This window comes from Aspergillus stella-maris (genome assembly GCF_047715825.1).
Source record: "Aspergillus stella-maris strain CBS 113639 unplaced genomic scaffold BDV14scaffold_26, whole genome shotgun sequence".
Classification (NCBI taxonomy): domain Eukaryota; kingdom Fungi; phylum Ascomycota; class Eurotiomycetes; order Eurotiales; family Aspergillaceae; genus Aspergillus; species Aspergillus stella-maris.
This window is the reverse complement of record NW_027396820.1, coordinates 124213-139115: the sequence shown is the minus strand read 5'-3', so window position 1 is coordinate 139115 and position 14903 is coordinate 124213. Positions and strand designations below refer to the sequence as shown.

General features: G+C 50.1%; 3 protein-coding genes across 3 annotated transcripts; all 3 read left to right on the top strand.

Annotated features, from left to right (window-relative positions):
• The first annotated feature begins 1 nt into the window (after position 1).
• BDV14DRAFT_208778 (putative triacylglycerol lipase (LipA)) lies at positions 2 to 2873 on the top strand. The gene is made up of 8 exons (XM_073775485.1): positions 2 to 828; positions 888 to 1002; positions 1068 to 1186; positions 1239 to 1306; positions 1374 to 1464; positions 1521 to 1774; positions 1838 to 2121; positions 2199 to 2873. The coding sequence occupies exons 1-8, from the start codon at positions 323 to 325 to the stop codon at positions 2484 to 2486; spliced, it is 1725 nt and encodes a 574-aa protein (XP_073628283.1). The 5' UTR covers positions 2 to 322; the 3' UTR covers positions 2487 to 2873.
• Positions 2874 to 9182: 6309 nt separating this feature from the next.
• On the top strand, positions 9183 to 9675 carry BDV14DRAFT_172972 (uncharacterized protein). Its single transcript, XM_073768668.1, has one exon. The coding sequence runs from the start codon at positions 9387 to 9389 to the stop codon at positions 9639 to 9641; it is 255 nt and encodes an 84-aa protein (XP_073628282.1). The 5' UTR covers positions 9183 to 9386; the 3' UTR covers positions 9642 to 9675.
• A 1309-nt stretch (positions 9676 to 10984) lies between these two features.
• On the top strand, positions 10985 to 14890 carry farA (CeGAL family transcription factor). Its single transcript, XM_073768667.1, has 9 exons — positions 10985 to 11383; positions 11608 to 11632; positions 11813 to 11830; positions 11913 to 12034; positions 12095 to 12898; positions 12947 to 13375; positions 13421 to 13603; positions 13648 to 14631; positions 14679 to 14890. The coding sequence occupies exons 1-9, from the start codon at positions 11235 to 11237 to the stop codon at positions 14725 to 14727; spliced, it is 2763 nt and encodes a 920-aa protein (XP_073628281.1). The 5' UTR covers positions 10985 to 11234; the 3' UTR covers positions 14728 to 14890.
• The last annotated feature ends 13 nt before the right edge of the window (positions 14891 to 14903 follow it).

The following is a 14903-nucleotide window of genomic DNA, read 5'->3' as shown; positions in this document are numbered from 1 at the left end:
GGCACAAGCAAGCTTTAGGTATGCTGATCCGGATAAATAGCCCCCGCAGAACAAACTGCTCAACTTCTTCCACCTATAACCTTTCTCCTTGCTACCTCGGATGCACTCCCATCTCTTTCTTCATCTCCACAATATCCTTCTGCAATCAAAATGAGATCTTTTAGCTCTCCAGCATATACGCACTCCGCAATCTCCCCCATGTTTCCCCGCCGGAACCCCGGTTCAGCCAAAATGTAACTGCTTCAGGGCCATAAGTACATGGATCGTCGTCAATTTCTTTTCATCTCCGTGCGGTAATCCAAAGAAAAAGGTCTTCTCCAGAATGCGACATTCGTCCTTTTTATACTCTTGGTTAGCTCTCTTCGCCGGGGTAGCGTGTGCATCCCCCACAGTAACACTCCCCTCTGGCTCCAACACCGCAAACAAGACAACTTTCGTCGGCCGCTCGCTGCCAGAATTCGATCAGGAATTGTTTCTGGGAATCAAATACGCAGACGAACCAGTCCGCTTCACGCCCTCGAGCTTGAAAATAACCTATTCTGCAAACGACAGCGACAACGCTCTTATCCGGTCTTCTTCCCTTGGAAACGGTACAGGAACAGGAACAGGAAATTTCCTCTACAATGCAACACAATACGGCTATGAGTGTCCCGGGTACGGATCAGACGAGACAAAGCTCATAGAGAGTGGAGTTATTGAGATTAAGGAGGATTGTCTGAACCTGAATATCATTCGGCCGACAGGAAACTATGAGGAGGGGGAACTTCTGCCGGTCCTGGTATGGATATTTGGTGGCGGATGGCAGCAGGGGGCGACGGCTGATCCGAGGTATGTTGACATTTGTCACAAAACGTGAGGGGTGGTTGACTGATTTTATGGCTGGCTAGGTACAACATGACATACATAACCAGACAGGCTGCCCTAAACGGCAAGCCTATATTAGGCGTCTCGATCAACTACCGGCTTGCGGCATTTGGGTTCTTGGATTCTGAGGAGATACGGGTATGTGCCTTGCTTTTAACTTTGAGTCCCATTAGAATAATGGCGGGGCTAAAGAACATGTTCAGGCCTCCGGAAACAACAACCTAGGTCTTCTCGACCAGCGAGTCGCCATGCGCTGGATCAAGAACAATATCGAAGCTTTTGGGGGAGACCCAGACAAGATCACTATTTGGGGCGAATCTGCGTAAGTCATAATATTCGACTGTTGGATAACCAGCTCTAATGCTCGAGAGTAGAGGTGCATACAGCGTCGGAGCACACCTAGTTGCCAACGGCGGAGACAACGATGGTCTATTCAGAGCAGGTATGTATGTCCTCCTATGATATACTTCAGTTCAAACCATGAGAGCGATTAGCTCTAACTTACAAAGCAATAATGGAATCCGGCAACGCAGTCGGTCCTCCATGGAACGGCACAGACTGGTACCAACCAATGTACGACAGGATCGTAGAGCGAGCAGGGTGCGCAGCATTAAGCCCTACCTCGTTGGATACTAGTACTAAACCCGTCCCACCAGATGCTCCGGTTCAGGCGATACACTCCAATGCCTCCGCGACCTCCCCTTCGACACGCTCTACGACGCCGCATACGAAGGCCTGGAATGGTTCGCTGCTGTCGACGGCACATTCATATCCGAGTACCCGCAGATCAGTCTTACAGAAGGCAGATTCGCCAAAGTGCCCATTCTACTTGGGTCGAATACAGATGAAGGTGTGAGCTTTGGGACGACGGGCGTTGATATGGATGAGGATTGTATCGCGCAGCTTATTTGTATGCCTGGGCATCTTTCTATTCCCTTCCATCAGAGACACCAGGAAAACTGACAAACTGCAGCATCCAAACGATGGGTCCTCAACACTGAACAAGCAACCGAGCTAATAAAATACTACCCCGATGATCCCATCGGCTCCCCCTACGGCTGGGGAAACGTCATCTGGCCCGACAAAGGTCTAATGTACAAACGGTACTCGTCTATGGCAGGCGACATAACAATGGCTGCGCCGCGGCGCCTCCTCGCGCAAGCCATGAGTGAGTTTGAAGAGAACGTTTATTCGTACCGCTGGGATGTAGCTGCTGTTAATGAGACGAGTAATATTGGTGTTAATCATTTTGCCGAGGTACATTCCCCATCCCTGTTCCACTCGCCGAAAGAAATATGCATGCCTAGCTGACGACTGTTCGATGAGTGGTATAGATCCCCTTCGTCTTCGCAAACCCCGTCCAAAACTTCACGACGCTAGGCGCAGACACTGATCCCACGCGCCTGGACCTCGCAAATCTCGCGGCCAGAATGTGGTCTTCCTTCGTGACGGATCTGGATCCGAATGGGCACGGGGTGAATTCTATCCCAGAGTGGCCTGCTTACATTTCGGATTCGGCGCCGTCGAACTTTGTGTTTAGGTTGCCTAGGGAAGAGAGTTATGTTGAGGGGGATGGGTACAGGATGGAAGGGATGGAGTATATCAATAGTATTCCGCGGTAGGGGGGGTTTTTCTTTGGCCGAGGCGGATGAAGTGCATCGGTCTATTCCGTAGTCCGTATATTCTCCTAGCAGTACGAACTCAACAGATTGCTTCTTGAAATGTGCGCTGTTGGGTTCGTTTGTGTTTGTCTGGGAATAGGTGGATTACATAGTATGGCGCTTGAATCGCAGTATCTACGGGAAGTGCGTCTGTAGCGAGTAGATGCAGGTGGTAAGCTTAAGCTTACTTCTAGGTACCAGTGCTAGAGAGGCAGATGCCCTGGAAGATTTACCTATAGGGTATATAAACATGGCCTGAAAATATGGGACAGGATTTAATATTGGCATATCCAATCTACATAAAGTATATAGTATAGTAGCTGGATTCAGAGAGTTTCTGGATATGGGGTTTTCTATTTACAGTATTGCATAGTCGGAGCCGAGAGACGCTCCTGTTTCCTGCTGTATCATCTGCAGGACGCCGACAACCAGCCACAAAATGTGCACCTGCATAAAGAGAAGAACCCCGGACATGGCCGGAGCAGCCCTATCTCGATGCATCAATCAGACGCAAGACAGTGTTTGCTGGTTGTGCGTTGCGTCAGCGCGACTTCCAACGACTATGAGACATTCAGGGCTAGTCCTTGGGAGCCTGGTTCAGATGCCGGTCTGCAAAAGTCGATGCCATGAGTGCAACATAGCTAAGAACTATTCGTCGAGCTTGTTCATGAGAATACGCTCTTGAGCGCCGTATGCACCCCTTTTTGGGATTGAACGCTCTCTTCATGCAAAGAAGGGTAAAGAGCCCCGTGGCTGGCTTTCCGAATGGAAATCGATCTTGATCTGGGCTATGACCAGGACATGTAGAGTGTTTGGCATCGTGGAATAACCCCAAAGACGATGACTGCGACAGATGTGTCTTTTGACGCACGAACAGACCAAGGAAATGCAACAACCGAAAGAAGCCCATTGCTGCTGTACGATTAATCCCAATTCAACTCCTGTTGGCTATCCCGCTCGCCCATTTATTGCATCTCAACGCAGTGTCGTAGCTAATTTACTGAATCTTTTGAATCTTCATCGTCTGCATCCTCGACCTCTTCGCCCCCGCTTTAAATCCTCATTCGTCACTATCCGAGGCGCTATGGATGGAAAAGAATCTACCGAACCCCTAAGTTTCATTAGTACTTCGTCCCTCTTGTAAGCACGAGTTCACCTACTTTCGCATGATACTTGTTGATGTGGGATTTCCAGGCGGTAATGTATGCCCGCAGGCCCTTCTCAGACGAGTCTATCTTCTTTTGACTCAAATCCGGCGTGCTAGACATATTAGCGAGCATAGATAATTATTCCAGCAGTACATACCTTTCTTCTTCACAGTACGGGCACCGAAGGATGCACAGCTCGATGGTGATCTTGGCATTGGTAGGTCAAATCACCCTACTCGCATGCTCCTTGCAGTTGCAGCAGCTTTTTAGGCTGGATAATCATTAGCCCCTGTTAGTATGATAATAGGAAAGACGTACAAGACCTACTCCCCATTCCTCTGCGTCTTGGATATCGGCATCACCCCGTCGCGTTTCTTGTATTGGAACCGCTTTGTCTTGCGAGGTCTATGTCTCTTTGCCGGGATCGCCTCTTCCTCTAAATTGCGTTTTACCCCTACTGGAGTGGCAATCGACCGGGTTGGTGTCGATGCCATGACTTGTGTCACAGACTGAACTGCTTGTGATTGAAGGAGTTCTAAGCCTGTATTAGCAATACATCAATGACTGGACTTGGGTATCATATACTGACCGTTGAGGGTATTGGGATAAACAGGGGTTGATAATGCGGACTGCCCCATGGCGGCGTCTGGCCCGGTCAACTAGTTTGCATGACTAGACCCCTGAGGTAGGTTTATCTGCCCCTGGCCATGCTGCTGTTGTATCTGTCGTCGTTGCTGTAGCTGCTGTAGCCGTGGGTGTCGTGACTGCTGCTGATGTATACTGCGATAGTATGGTAGCTTGAGGTTCTGGAGCAGGAGTTAGACTTTCTGCTCATTAAAAATCGATGCGCTTTCGACAATGTAATCATTGTCCTGCACGTTCAGGACTCAATCTGCTTCTTAGAACATATGTCCAATCCAACCGTCCACTCCCTTTACTTTCTCTTCCTCGTAGTGCCCATCACATCAACCCTTCTTCGATTGCATCCTCCGGCCCTCCGCCACGCACTGAACACAGCGTGCTCGCATAAAGTGGTAAATCGAGTGCACTTGGCACTTGACGTAGTGCCCTCTTTCTTGCACTGATTGTTGGGCTTTGCCCGGCACATCCGGCCAATCGGACTATTTCCAAAGTTGGTTATCATGGATAGCTGTGGACGGTAGTAGCGTCTGTACCAATGATGTTTGGATGCCTTGGTGGGCTTGGACTTGGGATCCGGGTCTTTAATCACCGGCTTCGCGAGCTTCGGCTCTTGTTGCCTCTTTTCTTGGTCATTGTGGTCAATGTATAGTGTAACTGCTGCATAGTTAGTGATTGGTATGTAGATACCAACATAAAGAAGTATGAACTTGCTCTTTGGTTCAGATTGGTTGATCTTGGGGAAATGTGAGTGTGCTTATAGGGAATGATAAAGCGAATGCACATGGGACTTGACATAGTGCCCCCTTTTCTTGCACTGGTTGTTGGGCTTTGCCTGGCATAGCGGACTATTTCCAAAGTTGATTATTATGAGTAACTGTAGACGGTGGTATCGTCCAGACCAATGATGCTTGGAAGCCTTGGTGGGCTTGGGCTTAGGCTTGGGCTCCGGGTCTTCAACCACCGGCTTCGCGAGCTTCGGTTTCTTGTTGTCTCTTTTCTTGAAGCGTGCGCGTATGAAGTGGTCAAAGGAGTGCACATGGCACCCAGCCTGGCACAGTGCCCCCTTTTGTGCACTGGTTGTTTATGGATTGTCCCATGGCACTTGGAGCGTCTGGCCATGGTCCTTGGTTTGCGTGACCAGATGCTTGTGGCAGGTCTATCTGCCCCTGTCCATGTAACTGTTTCTGTTGTAGATGTAGCACCAGCTGCTGATTTGGTGTGATGCACTGAGGTTGGATGCCCGGGGTGTAGAGCCCAGACGAGGTGACTGGCGGTTACACTGCTTGTGTGTAGATTGGCATCTGGCCTACCTCAGACTGGGTGTAGACAGGATTCTCCGCTGCACTCCACATTTGCATTGGGCGTCTGGGTTCTTTCTGCTCTGAATTCTGCGGATAGCCTGAGAGGTCTTGGATGCCCCCCTCGGGGTAATTCAAGACTTGGTAGAGATTAGCTATGTATCCACACTGTAACGGATAGGGTAGAAGCATACAAGAGTCAGAGCCATTGTATAGTGCTGTAAACTCAATGTCAGAGAGGTTGAAGAGAGGATCGTTAAAGCAATTTGGGCTAGGCATGGTTGTAAGAGAACACTTATCTCTGCTACGGCACCAGCACTAATGCCCGACGAACCTCTACGTTTCCCTCGACCGTGGACGAAAGGCCAAGCGCACAGGCGCGAGGATGCCAATGCTTAGGTAGTGACGGATGGTCAGGCCGTGGTGACAGTGTAGAGGATGCCTAGGGAGCCGCATCCAGTCCCTCCGCTCCTAGCAGTCTGTGGAGGTGGGAGTCAGGGTAAAGATTAGCAAGTGCGCTCAGGGTCGTTTGGTGTTCCCATGAACAAACTCGACGAATGGTCCTTCGCTACGTTGCACTCATGGCAGTGACTCTTGCCCACACGAGTGGCTTCCAGGCCGGGTGTTTGACAAGACTCGAATCCCAGGTTCTATGGAGGGGGCTGGTGGAGCGCTTTTCCAATGCTATGAAGCTACGTTGAAGGAATGGAACTTGCTTCTTGCCCGTTTGGAATCTGAGACTAAAGAGATGGAAAAGAAACAAGCCAAGATTGACAAGAGACATCGTTGGAAGCAAGACCTGAAAGCTGCCGAAGCCGCTGAAGCTGCTTGGAGGGAAAAGGAATCCACCGAAATGGAGAAGAGGAGACAGAAAGCTGCCGAGGCCGCTGAAGCCACTAAAGCCGCCGAAGCTTTTCAGAAGGCAATGGAAGATGCCGAAGCGCAGAAAAAAAGAGAAGGAAGCCATTGACGCCCAGAAAAAGAAGCAGGAAGCTGCAAATATCGCTGAGAAGGAAAGGGAAGCCGCCGAAGCAGAGCGCAAGAAACAGGAGGCTATTAAAACTGCCAGAGCCATCGAAGCTGTCGGAAGGTAAAGGAAGCCGCCGAAGCGGAGAAGAAGAGGAAGCAAGAAGCTGCCAAAGCTGCTCAGAAGGAAAATGAAGCCGCAGAAACAGGCGCCAAGGTTTCAAGAAAGCGCGAAATTGCCAATGGAAGTCACAATGCGAAGCCCAGAAAAATCGAACGAAATAGTATGGGACACATAATGGCTCGTCACCCTGAAATATTAGAGCAAATAGCAAAGCAGAGGCTGCTCTGGAATTTCCAACACGTTGAAGACCATGATGATATCTACATTTGGGTTCTCGCTCGGCATATCAACTGGTTTGGGGGTCAAGGTCCCAACGATTTTGAAAAATTGTGCAGGTTAGTAGGTTTACCGTCAGAGTCCCAGGGCACTGGGGGATATAACCTGGAGTCACCAAGCTTCAAAAGCATCCTGGAAGCCAATTGTCCAGAAGGCCTGGATCTAAATGAGCATCCATGGGGTCCAGTTGCAACCCTTTCATTCTCACACTTCTAGAAGCTAACCTCGAACTTCCAGCCTTTGGTGCTTCTGCACGCTCGGGGCCGCAAACTACTAATCAAGTTGGAAGAAATGAATGAGGAGATGGATGGTACGAATATTAGTGATGACGCGTTGATACAGCTGGGGAATTTGAGTATTATGAGGAGTTTTTCAAGCACATTCGTTGAGTTAGGCCTGAGCGAATACTGTGAGCTACATGGATGTTTGGAGTATCTTTTTTGCAGTTTGGTTCTTTGCAGTCTGGCTTTTATGTACGGGGAGAATCGCTCTTAATGTGTGGTTGAGTTTGTTGATATAGTGCCAGTAATACCAGAAGTTACCGTGCCTAGGTATACGCCCATTGAATTCCCAGGAAACTCTACCCAGTGCAGGTCCATTCGCGCACTGATATCCCAAAGCGTGACATTCTGGTTTGCATACAAAAAAACATATACCGGAGAACAACATCTTTCATCACAGCAGCCACAAAATGCGCGCATAACGTGCAACCATTCCTCTTCTCTTCGGTGGTTTATTATTCCACACAATAGGGCCTTGCCTTTTTTCTTGCTTCCACCACCTTTACCCTCTTGCTTTTCGCTAGCGTCGTTGGCACAAGTACGGCATCTTCATTCCACTTTTTGCTACTCTCTTCGTCATTTTCCTTTCTCCCTTGGACCACAGTGTGACCTTCCTCTCTTTTCCCTCCTTTATTGACTCTCTCTAGGTCCCACAATCATGTCTTCATCTATCCGGGGTAGTCGAGGCGGACGTGGAGGTGGATGTCCGCTCGCCGTCGTCATCCCCGAATCGATCAAAACCGCGCTTTCAGTCTGCCATATCGGACCCTCGGAGGGGCGTCTCGACCATGACCGGAACCTCGCGCGCATGCTCGCTCCCCTTGGATTTTGATCCAGTACCATGATGATCGCCGAAGAAACCCTGTGTTGACATGAGCTACACTCGCCTTTTGCTCCTGGGGGCCTGTTTTTGCCAGCTCATCAACACTGACCGCGATCTCAGAACACCATCTGCTGGTATCCAAGAAGTCAGAAGAAAATTTCACAACCGCGTCTCCGTTGCGATTATCTACCGCGAGATCTCCAATATCCTGAGTCTGTTCCACCTCGACCGCGGCGATACCCAGGCTGAGTACGAGTCTTTGTCCTCTGCGGAGCTTCCAATCTCCCAGGTTTACCTCGGGGCCCTGTCGGATCGCGCCAACAAGCTAAGAATCTACTTCACCCTTGGCTGTCATGGCAAATGGCCCAGAGATCATGCTTCGTTGACGAGCTCGCCCTTTATCTAAATCTGGAAATCGAGGCTCGGGACTTGCAGTTCTATAGCACTGACAAGGAGTTATTGTATGTTTTTAAGTAAGTTCTTATTCTTTTATTGCTACCCTATTAGACCTTTTTCAAATACTTTGCATAACTTAAACATGGGGGGCTAAGGCTTCTTCTACCTCAATAGTGGTCTTGTAATAGTTAAGCTTATTAAATTAAAGTATTTATGATGTTCAAATTTTCTGTTGCTGCTACCTTGTTAGTATACTAATTTGTTATTCTAATGTGCCTATATACTTGGGGCTAAATTTGGATAGCATAGGTTATGTAATGAGGTGCGCAACACAATGAATTCCGAGACCACTGTCACCTGGAGGTTTGGGATCATTGACCAGCGAGGTATGTATAGAATCCATGTATCCTCTCGACAGAAAATTTTCATTGGTCAGAATCCATTGGCTAATTGGCTAACAGCGTTTTCCAATACGGTTGTTGCCGCCATGCTCCTTCCCTTCACAAGTTCCTTCCTGTTCCAATTCACACGCCAGAGGGAGCGAAGCAACAGCACTACAAAACAAATGTACCAACTGCGCCTACTACCATGTTTACTTCTTATACTCAAGAATGGTTGAATGCCAAACCGCAATAACAACCCTCCAACCTCCGCGAACCCAAACCCAACCCCCAGAAGGAACCGGAGGGATTGGATGAGGCTAGTCATTCTTTGCCTTGTCGACCATGGGTCTAACATGCGTCATTGTGCATCGGCATTCAATCAACGCTGAGAAGCTGACTTGAAAGGATCCAGGAACAGTCATTTTCTTAGCTAACTGCATGCATCCTGAAGCTGGCTCCATACGGAAAGGATTGCGAAACTTAGCGCCCATTGGCCGTCCTTCGGGCTTTTCATCTTCACTGCGATGCACTCCAGACTTCGCAGTCTACGGCAACCCCGCATCTGTGATCTTCGCACGAGTTTGTCAGGCTACAGGGTTGGTATCGGTATGTGGCTCATCATTGCTTTGATTGATTTGGATCATGGACGCTTCCGCATGCTCGTGCTCCCGCACCCGTGTCTTCCCGTGGAGCCCGAGTGGCTTGCGGAGACGTTCCTGACAGCGAGTAACGAGCATGGACCATGTCTTTCTCAACGGTCCAAGGGCTGCGACTTCTGAAGAATTATAGAATGCAGTCGATGACGCGTGCGGCCTTCTCTGATCCCTGCGCCGCGGAAATGAAATGAGCATGAGATCCGGAGGGGCTACCGACTTGATACACTTAGTTATACCGATCGAGATGACAGATCACGGTGGATCCTAGTATTACTGCCATTGCTTTTGGATCTTGAGGGTTTGAACAGTATTGGCATCTGTGCGGCATCTGTTGTACTCCTGCAAACACGCGCCGTGATGTACGTCCTGAAGTCGACTCGTACACCTTGCTATCTCAACCAGCGACCATACTGTCGGGGACAAAGCATGTCCACACTGCATGAACTACGACACCAGTCCTTCATTACTCTGGTGTCACTTTGAATCTCGCAGTCGTGACCGGAGATGGCAAGGGTGTCACTGTCTCACGTTTCAACCTCAGCTCTCATTTCAGTCTAGTTCCGATGCGTCGCAGATCTATCAGCCGTTGTTTGAAATAGGTTGCTATGTGCCGACGACCTATCCTATCTGATGGGTTGATGGCCCTGGAAAACGTTGTCCGTGGCAGAGACCGTGCGCTGCTCGGCTTTCGAACCAGATTGATCTTCTAGAATGGAGATCGCGGTTTGCTCCGTAAACCCGCGTCATCTGTGATCATCTCGGAATCGGATGTTTCGAAAATCGAAATTTGCTGCCTCATATTTTTGGGAGGACGGTGTATATACAAGTCGAGCAAGACCTCCGTCCTTAGTGCCTTTGAAAATTGGGAGTATGGCGTAGCCTAGTTGAGGCTCCACTACTGTGGAGAGATCCAACAACATATCATCGTAGAAGCTTAATATTGGCAAAAACCAGAGCCATGATTTGAGATTATGGAACAGATGCAGGGTCCGTTGCTTCAGAGAGGAACAAACGGTCAGCCCAACGTCTGCACAGGCATTCCAGCGTTCCGCAATCATGTCAGTGCCCAGCGATGCCTAGTAAGGGTCAGACACTAACTTACTACTCATTCTCCGAGTGTCAGCAGGAATAATACGCCTGTTATTATAATTGCTAGCAAGGTGATTTGATTCCCCTCCCTCTAAACAAGCCACCTAATTAGCTGCCTACGTTAGTACGTACCCCAGGAACCTGGTCGGACCGGGACTTTCAGACTATCCACCACCTGCAGCAGCGCCAAATCATAGAATAAATAAACCCGGCACCCCTGTGACCAGCGACAGGGACAACTACGGGCTGGTGGCGTCTGGTTCGCGGCGTAATAGTTGTAACTTGTAAGTTAGTGGACAACAACCTTGTAGGTAGCCAGGCGGGCCCAGTCCAGTGATCCGCCCACCCCGTCTTTTCTCAGCCTACACCACCTTTTGCTTTTCATCCTGGAACAGCCCTCACTGCCAACGCCGGGTTTCATCTTTCCTTGTCTTTACCTCTCCGCTCTCTATCATTCTACCCTATCATTTATTAATCCTCCTTTTAAACTTTGCGACTGCTGTCGACGTCTCCACTGATTGAACAAGCCACCACACCGATCCATCTCGACCTGTCCCCGTCCACTCCCTTATAATCCCTCTCGGACCGCTTACCCTGTGATCGCGACTCTCCTTGGATGGATATTCTATGGAAATGAGCACAGCAGCAGCAGGCGAAAACTTCATAGATTCTTCAGCAGGATCACGACCCAGCCCGACCCCTAGCACGGCGGGCTCAACAGGGACTGCAGGAATAGCTGTTCGCGCGGGTTCAAACGGCCAGATGAGTTTTCGAAGGTTAGTTCCTGTTTTACTATACCCTTGAGTTGAGCAGCGGCGCTGTCGTTGAGGATTCCTCGAACGCGGGGTTGGGGAGAAAGGAGGGAGCACTGAGCACGGAGAGGCAGTGCAAAGTCTCCTCGAGTCTATCGAGCCCCTGGACTCGAGACGAAATTCTGCGGACAGGGATACGCGATGGGAAAATTTGCGATACTATAGATTCTAACATTATTTTTGTACAGACAACGTGCGTCGCGTGCTTGCGAGGTAGGTCGACTTGTTCCTAGCAGGGTGACGCGAAGCTTTTGCAGCCTCGGCACCTCGGTTCATCGTTTTTGGTGATGCGGGCGGTCGCTCCCCAACACCAGGACACTGGGATAGAGCGCAACCCAACCACGATATTTATTTATGATTATTTACTAACGCTGTTTTGTCTGTCGCTTACAGACCTGTCATGCGCGAAAAGTGAGTTTGACCTTCCGTCGCTACGACCGAGGCTCCCCCCCCCTCATGATCGGTTCGCGACTAATCATTTTTCTCGATCTAGGTTCGATGTGACGCTGCCAGCCTAGGTGTACCTTGCACCAACTGCGTAGCCTTTTCGATCGAGTGCAGAATCCCAACACCCAAACGCAAAAAGAACCAGACCAAGCCCAGGGAGGCCGGGGAGTACGTGGACGGCCAGGACCCCTACGGCGACAACCAGCTGACAACAACACTCCTCGATAGTAACGACGACGCGGACGATAAGTCACCAAGCCAGGAGAAGCGCGAGGAGTCCGTTCCGGTCCCTGGAAAGGATGCCTTCGGATACCAGAACAGAGGAATTGCCGTGGACGGTATGCCAGTGACGAGCCTGACAGAAACGCAAGCCGCGCAACAAGCCTCGCAAAATGCGACGTACGCACAGTTCATGAAGCCAAAATTTGCCCGGGCGCCGATAAAGGAGGCGGGGAGGGTTGCATACCTGGGCGAGTCGTCGAATTTATCGCTGCTTGTCCAGGATCGCCATGGAACTACAGATGTCGTGCATTACCCGTTACCTCCTAATATGCGGGGGTCGCGGTCAAGGATTACCGACCTGGACAACCTTGAACTGGAAATTCTCCATCAGCGCGGTGCTTTCTTGCTCCCACCTAAGCCGCTGTGCGATGAATTAGTCGAGGCCTACTTTAAATGGGTTGCACCCGTCGTGCCCATCGTCAACCGCAGCCGCTTTATGCGCCAATACCGCGACCCTAAAAATCCTCCGTCTTTGCTTCTCCTCCAAGCCATACTGCTGGCTGGCTCTAGGGTTTGCACCAACGCGCAACTTATGGATGCAAACGGCTCGACTACCCCGGCTGCAATGACTTTCTACAAGCGGGCCAAGGCTCTCTATGATGCTAATTATGAAGACGATCGAGTGACTATTGTTCAGGCTTTGGTGCTCTTAGGTTGGTACTGGGAGGGTCCTGAAGACGTTACAAAGAATGTTTTCTACTGGACGCGCGTGGCCATGGTTGTTGCGCAAGGCTCTGGCATGCATCGCAGGTAATATACAACTCCATCCCGTGGTTTGAACTATGCTAACATGAGTAGCGTCGAATCATCACAACTCAGCAAGCCCGACAAGCGACTATGGAAGCGAATCTGGTGGACTCTCTTCACCCGCGATCGATCCGTAGCCGTGGCTCTAGGCCGCCCCATCGGCATAAACACCGACGACGCAGATGTAGGCATGTTGACCGAAGACGACTTTGTCGAAGACGAACTCGACATGGCCGCCGAGCACCCGCCGGACCCAGTCCACGTCCAGTTCTTCCTGCAATACGTCAAGCTCTGCGAAATCATGGGTTTGGTCCTCTCGCAGCAGTACTCCGTGGCATCAAAGTCGCGGCGTATGAATGCAATGGATCTCACGCATTCCGATATGGCTCTTGCGGATTGGCTTCAGAATTGTCCCAAAGAGGTTTGCTGGCAGCGGCAACGGCATCACTTTTGGGCCGCTCTTCTTCATGCCAATTACTAGTAAGTATTTTACAAGTGTCTGTGTACATTCGCTAACTTTATCAGCACCACGCTGTGCTTGTTGCATCGCGCTCATATGCCACCGGCGTCATCGGTCCCTAGTAGCTATCGGGTGGAAGAAATGGCATATCCTTCAAGGACCATCGCCTTCCAGGCGGCTGGAATGATCACATCCATCGTGGAAAATCTACACACTCATAATGAGATTCGATATACCCCGGCATTCATGTACGTGGACACTAATCTATTATTGGCCTTTCTAACAGAAACAGTGTCTACAGTCTGTTCTCAGCCCTGATCATGCACGTGTACCAGATGCGGTCGTCGGTTCCTTCAATCGTGGCAACCTGTCAGGAGCGAATCAACATTTGCATGCAGGCGCTCAAAGACGTATCAAAAGTTTGGCTTGTCGCGAAAATGGTTCACACCTTGTTCGAATCCATTCTTGGCAACAAGATTCTAGAAGAGCGTCTACAAAAAGCTGCGGGAAAGCGGCATCAGCGCGTCAAGCACGACCCGACACAAGCGCCGCAAGTCCCCCAAAGAAGACCAGAACCTCCAAAACGCAAGTTCGACGACATGGATTTTGGACTGCCCAACGGCGGACCTACGCCTCCAGTCTCGTACGAGCGATCCCGTCCCCAAACACCAGCAGCTACTCCTTCTCGAGAACTAGGGCAGTCTACCTTGCCTATACCCACTGGATCTCCCAATATTCACAAGGATGGTCTGCCCACTGGCAACTCCCGCGCAAATACGAGACCCACGACCCCTTTCAACAATCAATTCTCCCTTCCTGCAACTCCTCCGGATCTGTTCCTCGTCACGCGTACATCACCAAATCTCTCACCCTCCCTCTGGGAGAACTTTCAACCAGACCAACTATTCCCCGACGGCACTGCAATATTCCCCGAACTCACCTCACCTCACAACGCAGCCGTCGACCCACAACTTCAAATGCAAACACAACTCCAAGCGCAAAACTTGGTCCCTCAGCAAATGCCAGCTCGGACCCCACTACCCGGCACACAAGGCAGCCCCGAACTTCTATCAAATATGCCCGCAATGGGCATGCAAGGTCAGCAACCGCAGCAGATGTACGGGCTAGACCCGCAACAACCATGGCCTATGCAAGGCCTAGATCCTACAGTCGCTGGCGCGGGCACAAGCCTGGACCATGCCAGCCAGGACGACAACTGGAGCAGTAGCTCTCGCAGTGGACCTACTGCGCCCACGACACTGAACGTGGAGGATTGGTAAGTGGCATTCTTTGAGATAAGCACCTGATCACTGATATGTTTAGGTTCCAATTCTTCGGTATCAATGGTAGCTTTGGTGAGATGGCGTCTTAGGCTGTATAACATGTTTCATATATCGCTTTCAGAGTGGATATGACTGGATTATTATCTTGTAATGCAAAAAGGCGTAATGTAGGTGTTGCTAATCGGTCTGAGGCTGTTCTTTGTTAGCACATTATGTGATGTAAGAGACACTGCACTACAAAAACTAACGGAGAATTGTTGAAACT

Bases quoted from the DNA above. Each gene is read 5' to 3' on its own strand.
- BDV14DRAFT_172972 (XM_073768668.1), top strand. From the start codon at position 9,387: ATGCACTCCAGACTTCGCAGTCTACGGCAACCCCGCATCTGTGATCTT.
- BDV14DRAFT_208778 (XM_073775485.1), top strand. From the start codon at position 323: ATGCGACATTCGTCCTTTTTATACTCTTGGTTAGCTCTCTTCGCCGGG. The intron at 1,775-1,837 runs GTATGCCTGGGC...GACAAACTGCAG, and splicing joins TTGTATCGCGCAGCTTATTT to CATCCAAACGATGGGTCCTC. The intron at 2,122-2,198 runs GTACATTCCCCA...TGAGTGGTATAG, and splicing joins GTGTTAATCATTTTGCCGAG to ATCCCCTTCGTCTTCGCAAA.
- farA (XM_073768667.1), top strand. From the start codon at position 11,235: ATGGAAATGAGCACAGCAGCAGCAGGCGAAAACTTCATAGATTCTTCA. The intron at 12,899-12,946 runs GTAATATACAAC...TAACATGAGTAG, and splicing joins GGCTCTGGCATGCATCGCAG to CGTCGAATCATCACAACTCA. The intron at 14,632-14,678 runs GTAAGTGGCATT...TGATATGTTTAG, and splicing joins ACACTGAACGTGGAGGATTG to GTTCCAATTCTTCGGTATCA.